Raw genomic sequence first — 15,017 nt, 5'->3', positions numbered from 1 at the left:
GCCTACGAGTCCCGTCAAGTAAAAGTGCATGTGCGATGTGATGACGCTGCCGAAAAGGGGCGAACACGACGACGCTGCTGCACAGCGCCGGTTCGCAAATTGCATTGCCGAGGCGCTACGCCACTTGAATATTTCAATCGTCAGCACCAATGAATTCTTCAGAAATACGGATCTCACACCACCAGAGTTCACCGAGACTTAAAGCCGACATGCCACACCACTACTACTGCGCGACTTTTAGCCAACAAATACTGAACCCACTGCGGAGACACACGACCAGCGGTCGGCGTGGGCCGGAGATTCAACGCACGCCACGGCATCGCGGCTCACAGAACTTCGCTGCCGAGGCGCTAGGCCACTTCGACATTTCAATTGTCAAGGAAGCACGGGTCACACAACGCAGATTCTGTACTGCCAGAGCTCACCGAGGCGAAAGCCGCACTGTCGCATCACCACTACTCGCGGCTTTCCCGCTAAGTACCTACAACGCTACAACCAACACACAAGCAACGCAAGCACAATCACATAAGCAACGTTGAACAACGCGCGGTCCGCGCGAGCCGGTGAACAATCACGCCGAGAACGAACACGCCGCGGCCGCGGCGTCGCTCGGCGCAACCATCATGCCTTCTCAAAAGTCCCTAAACGATCCTGTCCCTAGGCACCTAGGATCAGGTCACGTGAGGGATTTTTGTACGACAATTAGACGCACGCGGCGCCAACTGACCATGTGCATTGCCATCAATGTTGCCAAATAGCGGCGAGCCCAGACAACGCCTCCTAAGAAAACAAATAAGAAAACATAAGAAAACTATAAGAACACTTTAAGAAGAAAAAAAGTCGCCTCCATAGAGGAATGAAAACTTTTCCTTCCTTCATGGTCGCTTTTCTCGGGGATAGAGCTCCAAGTTTCAAATTCATGGCATGGTTCCAGGTTCCAGTATAGCGGGCAACACGGGTAGCCCTCCTTGAAGCGCTGCTTTCTGTGGCTGACGGCAGGCGGCGAAACAAGTTTACGTTATATATAAGAAGGAAGAAGAAGCATGTGCTTGCAGCGGTAAAGCTAGAGAAACGACGGAGCATATTTTATTAGAATGTGAAGACGTCTACCCAGCGGTCGATTTAGGCACCACTGGCCTCCTTGAAGCCTTGGGTTCAGCGGGAGCAGTGGTAAAGCAAACAGGTCCGCAATAGACATTAGTAAGAGGCGACTGGGTGTTTGGTGGAAGAAAAGTAGGGAAACGACAAAAGACGGAGACGTACAAAAGCACAGTTCGCAATAGGGGATCAGAAAATTTGGACGTGGTAGTTCATAGTGTTTTTTTTTCCTTTTTCGTTAGTTAACCTAGGTAGAATATTAGGCAGCATAGTACACTCTAAGAACAGTTTACACCCTTTGGCTTGCCCCTTCTGCCACACAAGAATAATCGTCATCTGCCTTGATGCGTTTCCTTTCTTTATCGCTGCAAGCCCGGAACTTTCCAGTGACGAACGGCACGCGCGTTATCAGAAGGGGCACTCCAAAGGGTGTAAACTGTTCTATGCTGATAACGCGCGTGCCATTCGTTACTGGAAAGTTATGGGCTCGCAGCGATAAAGAAAGGAAACGCATCAAGGCAGATGACGATTATTTTTGTGTGGCAGAAGGGGCAAGCCAAAGGGTGTAAACTGTTCTTAGAGTCACGGCCGCTCGATCCAAAAGCACAAGGTGCGGCCCGCTGCGTCGCGCCTGAACGGCGTCTCGGGCCTAGTTCTCCGTGCGCCCGCTGCGGCGCCACCGCTCGGGGATGGCTGCTGATAGAGAGCGCCTTCACAGCTGCGTCGGCACGCGCGATCTCCACTCCAGATCTCCCCCGCACTCGGCGCTGTTGCTCGCAGGCCAGCTGCTCCTCGGGAGAACGAACGATGCGTGGCCGTCTCATTGCGAAGTCGGAGAGACACCATAGCATAAAGAACCAACATTAGAGAAGGAAAACTGTACCTTTCACAGTGGTACGAAAATAAAAAGCGGCAGCGCATGGAACTTACCAGGGGGCCCGGCAGATGGCCCTACGTAAACAAGACGCGGAAATTCATTTTTTAAAGCGGAATATCCAACATCGCCGCGTTTTACAGGTGGCGTACCATAGGTGTACGCTGGGTGCGCGCCGTGTTCGATTTGCTGGCTTTGCGGCATGCCTCAGCTGCCGCGTTTTAATTGCCAGGAGACTTAAGGGCCTCAACTGACGCCCACACAAACAAGCCACAAGTGAGTGAGCAGGACGTGCGACTTTATTGGCAGAAGAAAAGCAGGGCAACTTCTTGTACAAGAGCAGAAATAAAATTTACATGTCGAGATGCGCTGACACATTTAACGCGAGCTCGTAAACTGCTCCCTTTCGTCGTCGCGTATGGCGGTCTGGTAACGAGCAACAATCAGCAGCGCAAGCAAATTAGGCAGCGCCCTATACCTGTTTTCATCGACAGTAGCCGTAACTTGCAATCGGGTGACGCAGGCATCTGCTCCCGCAGCCAACACAGCGACATGGAGTACCCGGCATTTCAGCGTTACCTCTTTTCCAACCTGCACGTTTCTTTTTGTTCATTCGGGGGCCGCTAATGTGTAACTCATGTTTGATGCCCCACATTCTCAATATGGGTATAATCATTTTGCAGCCGCTTTTACAGGCCTTTCCACCCATGTGGCTATCAACTTCATACACTTCGGACCATGTAATCACGTGTGTCGCCGCTCATGCCACATCACGGCCGATGAGGGCCCACAAGCGTACTTTGCCCGCTGATGCAGCAGGAAAGGTCGAACGGGGAGAACCAATTACGGTGCGTGTAATGTAATGCAGAAAGATGTGATGCATACACTGTAATGATTTTCGACTGCAGAGCACATGCAAATGTACACTATTTGTTCTAGGGTGTTTAAGCAGCATGTTACTTAAATAAATATTGTGACTGTCCATAAAATTATTCTCTGGCTGACTACAATGCGTGTCAATATCTCAAGTGTTATTAGGATCACAAATGAGAACGTGCCTGCGCTCATTTATGCACTAGAAGAGATCACGCTGCTGTTTTCACAAGCAAATTCATGAAAGACGTGAGGCTATTAGATATTATGATTTTTTTTCTGCATGAACGTGATGCACCGCGTCACTACTGCAAAAAAAAAAAAAAAGTGTCCTCGGCTAAACCAAACTGAACAGCACGAACATCTTGAACCAACAGGTATGAAATATGGTTTAATTAGCATGCGTACAACTGTTTAATAAATTAAATTCAGTACTGTAGTTTTAGTTTATCAAATTATTATTTGGTTTTGCGGATCAAAGAAGTTGCTGGCGTGCTCGAAAAAAAAAATATTGATAAGGCTACTCAGTCACCAGTGGCTACGGCTACAACAAGGTGAAAAAATGTAACGCGCATTCCAATGTCGCTCTCTCTCTTTCGTGAATGTGTATATAATGATGGCCTCGCAACTAAAAGTTTATTTCGGAAACAGCAACGGAGGGTCCTGACTGCCCATATCTAATGCAGCATCTAGTTCGTTAACTTGTCTCCGCCTGTAGTTAACGAGACAAATAAATATTTTACATAGCGATTGAAGCAGCGATGTTAAACGACTCACCGGTATTGCGTCCTTAGTCGCAGCGGGATTTGGCTCCCATTTTGATGCAGACGTGTTCCACATGGCTCACGACTGAAACCTAGGTTTCGGGCTTACATCTCCGCGTGCAACGTGTCTCTTCACCCCAAGTTAAATAACACGAGGTATCGAAGCTCAATAAACTGGTTTTAGCATAATATAATCAACTGATGTACGAACCAATAAATTCGTACCTGCCGTGCACGCGAACATACCGGTAAAAATTTTTATTCCAAGCCAGAGGTCACGTGGGAGGTCGATAATGTTGAACGCTATTTTGCGTTTATAATGGTAAAAAACAACAAGGTTAGTAATAAAGAGTACAATGTATAATTAGGAATGATAATTTTGTACTGTTTGTCATGAGATAAAAACGCTTCGTTTGCTATTGAAGAAAGTTTGTAGGTTAAAGTTGCGCTTACTACGGCGTCTACAGCGGGAGATGTTGCGCTCACGGGGGAACCTTTTTAATTGACCTATTCCTGCTTTTTTAGCAGCGCTGCGTGGTCTATTTCGCTACTTCGCAGCCTATTTCGCGGTGTACTTTATCGCCCTCTATGGCCATTTGTTGGACTTGAGTGTGTGCAGGGCCTAGGCGGCTAGCGGAGAGTTTCGAGAGGCTTCGCGCGCCGGCTTCAAGACACAGGAAGTAGACGATATGATGTCGCATCATGACGCAGTAAAGGTGGGAGGAGGAGAAAAAGCATGGCTAGGGAGGAGGGTAACTCGCAATCGTCCGCAGCTCTCTTCATTTGAGACGCTTCACTTATATTGTGGTGTGAATGTCTCACTGTAGCTGTACCCAACGCATCTACAAAATGTGAACGAACAGTGTGAAAACGCGTTTCAGTGAGCCTGCCTCTTTCTTTGTTTATGAAGCTATAGCTACTGTTGCTTTTTTATTCGTTCAAAGACAATTGTGCAAATTAATTAGTGACCGATAATAATTTACCGCCTTTTCAAGTGGGCTTCCGAGAGCGATGGAAATTACCGGTATGAGAAAGCGCCGCGATTTCCACATTATTTCCCTCTTAGTTCACTATCGGGCACGTGTTGCCCTGAAGAGCACACAAGCAAACGTCGTGTTTTACATGGTGTTTTGCGCTTCTGCGTCCGTCCCTTATGTCATGTTTTCGAAACGTCTTCTTCGCCCTTCCACAAATGTCGATTTTGGCTGTTCGTTCGTGCGGGCGGGTGGCCATGAACAACGGGCAGGAGCTCCCGCTGCGTACTTTAGCTTTGCATTATTTTCAACAACTGCTCAGCCCCGCCGGTTCCCTTCCTTTGTCGAGCCCCGAATGGGCGGGGTTAAAAGCCGGGAGAACCACGAGACCCCCTTTCCAGGGGCACGGCCGGACTCGACTCACTCGCTCCTCCGCGCTCCCTTCCAGCCTTTGCAATGATAGATGCTGCCACCTGCCGCCGCAGCTCTGTGTTGGCGCTGTCACCTCACCAGCTAAGTCCGGCGGGATGTTTTTCAACGATACAACTGATCAGGAGCCTACAAGGCCATGAAATACCCCGAGTGGGTGAATACAAATTTATTTATTTATTTATTTACAATACCCCTAAAGCCGCTCGAAGGAGGGTATTACATAGTGGGGAGGAGGGCTACAAGAAAAGCAAGTGTACATGCAGGTACAGCATACATAAAAAGAAAAACATTTACAAGACGTGTTTTTTGTTTTCGTTCAACAAGGCAGTGTAGTCATCATAAGGAACCAAGAAAAAAAAGAAAAAAACGTTACATAAAAACGTCAGGAGCAAGCAACAAATCACAAAGCATAAAAATTATCAGGGAAACACACTTAATAAGGAAACACAACATTTTAACAGCTTCTCACAGTAGTGCAAATTGTTTCCTTAAATTTGGCTATGTCAGTTTCCATGGCTATGTATGAGGGTAAATCGTTCCAATCGACGATAGTGCGTGGTACGAAGGATTGAGCGAAAGTTAATGAGCGACAAAAAATGCGTTTCACTTTGTTGGGGCGATCGCGGCGAGGAAAGATAATCGGTGGTGACTGAAAGAAATCATCACGAAGTGAGGAATGGTGGAAAATTTTATGAAATATCTCGGGGTATGGATAAACAAAGGGTAGATGTACACGGAAACGCACGAACAGTCTCTCAAAGCAAAAATGGCGAAGAGATGCCGGGATAATGAAGCATAGGGCATTGCGAGGGTACAACAGGTATGAGGTACTGAGAGGTATTTGGAAGGGAGTAATGGTGCCGGGGCTTACTTTCGGGAATGCGGTCTTGTGTTTAAGGGCAGAGGTTCAGTCGGGACTAGAAATCAGAGAGCTGTGCGAAGATTAGCAGTAGGTGCCCACGGGAAAACCACAAACGAAGCAGTACAGGGCTAATGGGCTGGGCATCGTTCGAAGCACGGGAAGCTCAGAGTAAAATCCTATACGAAGGATTGAGCGAAAGTTAATGAGCGACACAAAATGCGTTTCACTTTGTTAGGGTGATCGCGGCGAGGAAAAACGCCTGAGGAAATTGGACGATAACAGGTGGGCAGCTAAGGTATTTAAATACCTATACGGAAAGAGCGTTGACTCACAATGGCGGAAAAGAACTAAGAATCCCCTTTGTGCACAACCTGAGCCCGAAGCCATTTGATCATGACGAGGTGGCGACTAGCTCGGTGAGCGTCGTTACTGTTGGTTTGTGTTCAAGCACTTTGTCTCTCCTCGGTTACCTCGTCCCGGACACGAAAAATCTTCATGAGGAGGCAACGGTGACTATGCGTTTCGCTTTGATGAATTTCCAGGAGCTCGGCGGTGACGACATGCGGGGTCCTGACGCGGCCTCTTTGTAGCTGGCACCATGTAGGACAGATAGAGTTCGAAAATGGTCGGTACCAGCTCCCGCAAGCAACTTCCGTATTCGGCATCCGGGAACATAATCGCTTTCATTGAAGCGTTTGCTACACACTACAGTTGACGCGGACTTGTCGTTGGTGACAAGATTCTCACGGGAAATGTTTTTTCGCCACTTAGAACACAGTTCGGAATCGCTAGGAAATTCGTGAAATGAAACGCCGGGCGTCTTCCCCTGCTGAGCGTTGCAAAATGGCACGCAACAGTACACCATGCCTACAGTGATAGCGTTTGAGGCAGCAGGAAGAAAACGCTTTCACGCTTGCAACGATACCACGGAGAAAGCTCACAAATTCAGCTGCAAAATCTGGCACACAATAGGCAGCCCGTGTGGGATCGGCGGCATAGGCATGCTGCTTCAGTCGCCGCCGTCAAGCACAGAAATTGTGAGGTAATTGTACCAACAAAATCAGACCAGGGTTGCAGGGAGGAAGCCAACATTCCTACCGTGCGCATCAGCGGACAAGTCTGACGAACGTTGTATGTAGAAGAAAGTCACCAATCGGGACAGGAGCTACTCAAGAAAATTATTTATAACCACCGCGCGTGCCTTCGCGCCGCGGACACGGTGAGGTGGTAGCGACCTCGTGCGGCGAGCCATCGAGCTACTCGTCAAGAAAATGTTCCGTGTACTCCCGTCGCGTTGCGAAGCCTTAAGGGAGCGCGGAGGAGAGAGTCGAGTCCGGCCGTGCCAGGGGATACGGGCTTCTCCCTTTCAAGTTCACGCGAGGTTTCGGGGAATCGGCTTCTGTCGTTCTCTCGACGTCGCGCTCTAGCCATTCCCCTCTTCCATGCCTCTCCCGAGTCCGTGACGGGTAAACAGCATGGCGGGTGGCGGCGTTCGCTTTTTCGTGGCAGGAGCAGCAGGAGCAACAGCACAGTTCGCGCGTACGGCTGGTATGACGGCGTACACGCATTTCTGGGCTCCCCGTAACGCGTGTTTAGATTATTCATCTACGGCGCTGTAGAATGCGCTAGTAAACGTACTGCGAGGCGCTACATTGGAGTATCGTCCACTATTTATAAAAGGTTCTGCACCTATTTTTGTTCGCGATCGATCGGCCTTGCCAGTGCTCGGCGGACGATACAGTGATGGGCCCTTGCCCAGGCAGAGGCGTCGGAGGGGCGCCAATAAGCTCAATGTAAGTATACATGCATTCACGCGCGGTGCATTTGTTCGTTCGTAATGCGCAACTGCAGCGAAATATGCAAAATAACTGTGTAGGAGTATTCGAACTCAGTGTGAATGTGTGAATCGATGACGTAGGTTGAGCCGAAACTTTTGACAAGAATTTAGTAGTAAGCGAAGTCTATGAGCAATAAAAAGAAGAGCGTCGTTGTGCGTGCGAGCTTGCCGCGGAGAACATGTTCAGTAGTAGACGGTGCACGTAAGCCCGCATTCTCTTGAGGAAAGTCGGGAGTCGCGCTAGCGTGTGTTCAAGCAATGCTTAGTGCGCTAGGAGCTGGTACAGAGCGATTGTTGTCCAGATTTTCTAGGTAGTTATGACTGTCTCGTGGGAATGCTTGATAGTGATGCCATCGAAATTATGTTGTGGTGCTCGGATGGAGCGTAATCAGGGGGCTGTGTAAAACGACGTGATTTTAGCCGACGTTCAAAAGTGTAAATTTACGCACTGTAGGGAGTACATTTTTGATGTAGGCCGTCGTTTTTTTACACAAATTTCTGAAGATCCCCCCCAAAACAACATGAAGGATGGAGTTTACGACGAAACAATACATTATATCATAATTTTGTTTACAGCCACTACGGATACATCTAAAGAAGATAAAATTGATGTTTTCTTGAAGCTAAAGCGTTATCGTACATTATCTGCTCTTAAAGACAGCGTGCAAGGTTTGCTTCCTCCTTTAACAATCACAATTGAGGGTACCAGAACCTGTCTACACTCCTTGGCTGATTCCAAACCAACTGGTCTAGATCGGATAATCCCAAAAGCACTAAAACCTTGCTATGATATTGTGTCTCAATACCTGTACATATTTTATGGCAAATCGCTTGAAACTGCAATTGGTCCCGAATAATTGAAAACGACTTTGGTTCCACCCATTGACAAAAATGGGCCGAAGTCTATAGTTGCCAACCATTGGCCGATTTCCTTGTGCTGCATATCTTGAATGATACTTGAAGATATTGCATAATCCAAACTCAAGAAAGGGGCTGACGCATGGAATAGCACACTGTAGTATAAATCTCCCTTTAGAACCAGCCGCCACCGACAACAGCAGCACGTGACGCCACTGTGCTAACCCTTTAGAACTAACATGCCGAGGATGACGAGGCCGCCTTTGACGAAGATAGGTCCTCCTATCGAAACGTTGGCCAGCCTTTCTGAGGCGCCTTATCCCTGTTCATAAACTTTATACCACACTAATGCGATGAAACATTTAGAAGCTACTAATTTTTTTCTTACAGAGCCAACACGGGTTTTACGCTGGTGTTTTAAGTACCGCTCCCTTAATAGAGCTTTTTCATGACCTTGCCACTGCGGCTCACAGTAGACTGCGGACTGACGCAATATTCATACACTTTAGAAAAGCAGTTAGTTCTGTTTTGCGTGAATTATTAAAGCACAAACTGGGGTCTGCTCTCAGCAATGGTCAAAATATATTGCAATGGTCTAGGGATTACCTTAATAAAAGAAAACAATACGTCGTACTGGGGGGCAAACAATCTGGATTTCTGGAAGTAACTACGGGTGTGTCACATGGCTCGGTATCGCGGCCATTAATATTCTTAATTTTCATCAATGACATCGCGTGTAATATTTCTTCCACTGTCAGATTATACGCATATCACTACGTAATATACAGGACAATCAGTACAGATAGTGACATGCGATCACTTGAACTAGGTCTAAACGTAGATAAGAGCACCACGTAACATTTAGCAAAGGAAAGCGCATACTGAACACAAGGTACCCAGTCAGTAATAAAGTACTCTGAAAAGTCCTCGAAGTCAAATGTTTAGGCGTGCTTCTTTCGGGAGATGCTTCATTTAAACACCATATAAATGACACCGTAAAAGAAATCTGCCAGCGTGCTTAGAGCCTCGTTATTCGGAATCATCGTGGCGCACCTCAGATACTCAACAGGGCGGCATACCCATCACTAGTAAGACCGCGCTTAGAATACGCGTCCAGGTTGTAGGAGCTCATCAAAAACGCCTCAGTGATAAAATTGAAGGCATACAGAACCGTGCGGTGAAGTTTATATTAAAACAATATTCCCGGGGAGTTAGTGCCACGCGAATCAAGGCTAGCATTGCAGTCAAACCTCTTGACAGAAGGCGCAAGGAAAATCTACTGGAACTAATACATGCAATTTATAATAACTCAACTCGTATGGACAAATTTAAATATATTTAGCCGCGCCACTACATCTCAAGCAGGAGTGATCACAGTTGTAAAGTTAGAGAAATTAAATGTCGCAAAATTACCTGACATTCTCGCTGTTTGCGAAAACAATATCTGAATGGAACACCTTACCAGCGGAGGCGGTCACAGCTGACGGAGTCCACTTCGCTCAAATGATCAATATTTCGTAATTAATAGAGTTATTGTTGCACTGTGCTGTTCTTACGGCTTGTATAGCATATTCTGAAATTGCGAATACCTTGTTTTTCTTCTTCTCTTCAACTGTTTGTCTGTCTGTTTATTTGTATTGTTTTTATTATTTGTACTCACTCTCTTGCTGTAATGCAGGATTTTTTCAACTATACCACTAATTTGCGAGTAGGACATTTGCACAACCTTTGGGAGCATTGTAATAATTTCACAGAAGCTGCATATTTATATATGGCATTTGCCCATCTAATCTGCTATAATATATGCAGGTTAGGAAAATCCGACGCCTGTGCATGGCACAAAGTTAAATATTTGTAAATAGTGCGCTTCGACTTTTTAGCAGCTTCCGGCAATATTTGTACCATCGTCAAGGACCGAAACGCAAGTTTTGCTAACGGGAGTCGGTAAAAATTATATTTAGTTCTCAAGTGCAACAAATTTATTTGAAATATGTCGTGCGTTTTTGATGCTGGAGTCAACACTATAAAATTGACTATATTGAACTCGTTTAGGACACAGGAAGGCACAAGTATATCAGCGTCAATGTATTAAAGAAAGCGTTCCGCATAAGAAAATGCCAGGTATACTGGCGAGCCTGCCATTACAGCACAGGAATGTATATTGAGTGTGACGGTATGTGACGCAGAAAACTGCGGAATATTAGAGAGGTTTAGCTTGTCCGGTATTGTCCGGTACAAGAACAGCTAATATTGCAGTAACCAAGTGTATTTTACTTTGCTGCGGGTGTAAATTTTTTACAGCAACACGATTACGCCAGTGCCGAAAATTTACACAAGCAACTAAGTAGAACACGCTTGATTAAGGCAATATTAGCCGTTTTTGATCTGTTTGAGCTCTGCGCCACCAGGTGGCTGCACCATGCAGGCCGTTTCCGTTTACGCCTCCGCCCCAATGCCCCGTCCGCCTGCGTTTACCCGAATGTCGGAGAAGCTAAACCTCTCTGTTGTCAAAGTAAAGGGAATGAAGGGGGGGGGGAGGCTTGGTAGTTAAACATTTCCCGTGTTGCAACCTATCACTCCCTTTCTACTAGTTTTGTTGTTGCTTCAAGCACTGCCTTCTTTACAACCGCCGTTACAGTTCTTTTACATTGTGTTTTCTACTGCTTTGCTAATAAGCCTTTATTAGCTACGGTTTTCAAGCTGTAATTGAGCTATATGTAGTCAAATGTTTATTGCCGTATCTAATATATACAATTATGCACTCTTCGCAGCATCGTCCCTCTTGAAGTCGAAGCCGGTCCCGCTTTGGATCTGCTTATTGAAAATCTCGTTGAAGATGCAGCAGGTGGCCAACAGGAAGCGCCTGTAAACCCACCGGCAGTGCCTCCAAACCCGCCAGATATCCTTGTGAATCCACTAGGAGCACCACCAAACCCACCAGAAGTTCCTGCAAATTTACCAGAAACGCCTCGCATAAACAAATCAGCTACTGCGCTCCTGCACCAACTAAAGGAATGCCGCGCGATAAAATGTGGGTTGGTTTGTGGTACAATCTGTGCTCTCTTTTCTGTTACCGTCTACGGCATACCGAGACCTCGAGCATCCCCGAGCATGCTACTGATGCAGCCATGGATCCCCTGGATAAAGCGTCCGCACGACTCCGTAGTCCCTCGAATCATGGTGTGGACCGGCAGACCTTCCGAGTCGTCGGCAGCTCCACCAGTTGTGAACGCTGCGTCCGTCCTCGCGGTGCCACAACCATCCAGCTATAATGAGAAGTGGATTACGTGCTCTTTCATCGGCTACAGTGGTGATGATATGCTGGCGCAGAGGAGGTGCACAGTGACGTACGATCGGCGCCTCGTGATGGAAAGCGATGCCATCGTGTTCCATGCCGACAGCGTGAACGTGCACGATCTTCCCGGTAGGCGTGCAATTCCCCAGTTGTGGGTGTTGTGGGCGCGCACAGCTCCGGCGCTTGACGTCAGTCGCGTGGCACCATTCAACCTCTTTCGGCCATGGAAATCACGCTCGAGTATTTCTGATGAGCTGCTCGCACTTTTCAACTGGACTATGAGCAGTCGACAAGGCGCCCACGTCAATAGTACGTACAAGTCTTTTCGTCCTCGCTCCCCGTCCGTCGAACACCCTTGGTCCACCGCTGCTTCCAGGAGGCAGCGGCCCCCTGGAAGCCTCAATTCTAGTGAGACGTCGACTCTGCTTAGGAGAAGAGCGGACGCTGCCTGGATTGCTGCCGACTGCGAACAGCGCGTGTTCGAGGAAGAAATACGGACTTGGAGCGCATCCAAAGACCAGATAAACGACTGTGTCGCGCAGGTCGTCAATCTGCACGTCATACCGAACTGTGGTGTCGGCTTTTGCGAGTCTATGGCGGACTGCGTCGCGTATGTCGCAAGGCACTTCAACTTCATTGTAGTCACGCAGACGCCCGCCTGCTTCCCTAGTCTCTACGAACTCGTTTATGAAGCGTTTAGGCACGACTTGGTTCCTGTCGTCCTACCGTCGTCGCGGAATGTCCCACTCAATCTACCTCCCAAATCTACTGTGAGCGTGCAGGAAATCCTAGAGCCTAGGTTCCTAGAAGAGTACATTCGTTACCTGCTTGACCATCCCGCCGCCTACGAGGCATACTTCGACTGGAAACAAAAATTTACCGTCACCACACTCGAGGAGGACCTGTGCCCGCTGTGCGTTGCTCAGCACGGCATCTACAAGAGGAAGTTTCCGGCAGGCCGGGACGTCCGTGAGTGGTGGCATCTTCGCGACACGTGCAGTAGTGGTCCTTTGTTCAGATAGCACTGAAGCTGTCCAGGTCGGTTGGCCATGACCTCCTGCGGTAGGCCAGCGGTGAACTTTTTTTCGGACTGCTATTTCTCGAGTGATATCTTTTATATAGGCTTTCCGATTTTTTCGAACTCTCAAGCCTGCACCGAACTTTGCAGGGTGCATTTACTAAGCAGAATGAGCTGTGTTCTCGCTGTTTTCCTAGCCATGTCCACTATGCCGCCACTAACGCGGTAGATTTCGAAAGAAGATCCAACCGGATGGTGTTTTACGTCACGCGATACAGCACTGACAATAACGTGGCCCACTTCCGCTATATCCGTGCGCCATTCTTGTTTTGCGTGTAATCCTTGCCTGTACACATATACACGACTTCAAACCGCAATGCCGGTACACCTAGAGACAAACGTATACAAAACGAGCAGATTAACTTCTCCGTGGCACCTAGGCAAAGTCAGGCATTCAAGGAGCAAAAGCCCCCAGAATTTTCTCGCTCGCTACCGTTTGTAGTCGCGTCTGCGCACAGACGGCTGGCAATTTCTGAGATCAGACACTCGTCTTTCCTCTCTGCCACACTCCTGCCATCTTCCATGGCTGGAGAAAACGTGCTCCCGGGAAATGAGCACTAAACCATTGACTTTTGCGTTGCTTATACTATTACTACTTACTATTACAAACACAAGTAGTCCCTTGGCATCAGCCGCAACTCCTTTCTAAAATGAGTGCTCACATCATGCATACACCTATCTAGACGCCGAAGACATTTTAAGGCAGTAAAGCGTGCCTGTGTTTGTATCCATAGGCGCCGAGTTGTTAGTCTGCCGGTGCGCGGATGGGAGCACGGCTGAGGCCCAATTCGCGCCTTCTCTTTTTTCACTAGTACTCCCCGCCCCCCTACCCTGCGAAAGCTGTTTGGCAAGAGATGTACTGAGGCGGAGAGGCCATATATGTATACATCAGTTCATTTGTTTCTAAGCTCGAGCAAATATACTAAAAATGGCCGCATAGTTAAGGTACTAAATAAATACGTGAAAAAGGAAACTGATAAACACGTAAACACTTGGCAGACAGTCATGACGCCCATAGTCAAAGTCAGAGAAAACACTGGGCAGCACGAGCATTTCCTCAACAAGTCAAAATTAAAATATTACAGCTCACTACAAACACATTGCTCGTAAGAATCACTGGACAGTACAAACCTTTCCACAATAAGCCAATTCAAAAACTAAAAAAAAGAGATTTTATACTCTTTGTGTCTAGGAAACACTGGCCACTACAAACATTTCCACAATAAGCTAACAATATAAAATCTAAAGACCGGTCATAAGCTCGTCGCCTTTCAAAAATGTAAACAAGCTACCGAACTTAATATGAAACAGAAAGACAAGAACAATACTTAAAGAACAAGGTTCTAATAACTAAGCCGTACAATGTACATTTTATTGGAAGGGATAAATTAAGGTAAGGGGTTGTGACACCTTGAATAAAGCTGGTGCATTATACTTTCATGAAATCCACTGTTATTTTATAGAAAGGCTACCGCACGATCGAGAATCTGTTTCTTTGTACACTTGATATCTGAAGAAAACCGTCCGCGATGTCACAGATTTATTTTGCGGGCGAGACTTTTTCGACTCTTGCTCCTAGGCAGATATGTCCGCTGTGTCATTCATGATCACGCCATAGTGCCCCGCTTCACGAACGTAATTTGTGAGTGAATGAAGAACATCATGATTCTTTTTTTGCCAACTTTTCGTTTAAAATGTCGTAGGAGAACCAGCACGGCCAGACTAAGAAAAATGGGGGCCCTGGGCTAATGCGCATGCCGGCCCCCTCTCCCTATACTGACCCTCGCCCACCTGTCGCCTGCTACGGTACTAGAAATATGCCATGTTTCATTTTAACTCTACCAAATTAAAAAGAACGAAGTGCGATCAACGGGATTATTATTATTGTTATTATTGTAAGGAAAACAACAAAACTTGCTTGAAACGCGTGCTGTTGTAAACACCAACACATATGTTCACATTGCGATTAATCTTCATTCTGTTTTCAGCAAAAGCTAGGTTTAAGGAAAAGTTTAGTGCACTCAAGACGAACAAGAACGTAGAAAAGACAACACAGCTCAGATGTCGATCCT

General features: G+C 47.1%; 1 protein-coding gene across 1 annotated transcript; it reads left to right on the top strand.

The window, feature by feature from the left end:
• The first annotated feature begins 7,238 nt into the window (after nt 1-7,238).
• LOC142574322 (uncharacterized) lies at nt 7,239-14,489 on the top strand. The gene is made up of 2 exons (XM_075683437.1): nt 7,239-7,670; nt 11,344-14,489. The coding sequence occupies exons 1-2, from the start codon at nt 7,621-7,623 to the stop codon at nt 12,887-12,889; spliced, it is 1,596 nt and encodes a 531-aa protein (XP_075539552.1). The 5' UTR covers nt 7,239-7,620; the 3' UTR covers nt 12,890-14,489.
• The last annotated feature ends 528 nt before the right edge of the window (nt 14,490-15,017 follow it).

This window comes from Dermacentor variabilis, chromosome 3 (assembly GCF_050947875.1).
Source record: "Dermacentor variabilis isolate Ectoservices chromosome 3, ASM5094787v1, whole genome shotgun sequence".
In the NCBI taxonomy this organism is placed as follows: domain Eukaryota; kingdom Metazoa; phylum Arthropoda; class Arachnida; order Ixodida; family Ixodidae; genus Dermacentor; species Dermacentor variabilis.
This window is presented reverse-complemented; position numbering and strand designations above follow the sequence as displayed.

Coding starts and splice junctions, on each gene's coding strand:
- LOC142574322 (XM_075683437.1), top strand. CDS start 7,621: ATGGGCCCTTGCCCAGGCAGAGGCGTCGGAGGGGCGCCAATAAGCTCA. Junction 7,671..11,343: donor GGGGCGCCAATAAGCTCAAT/GTAAGTATACAT, acceptor CACTCTTCGCAG/CATCGTCCCTCTTGAAGTCG.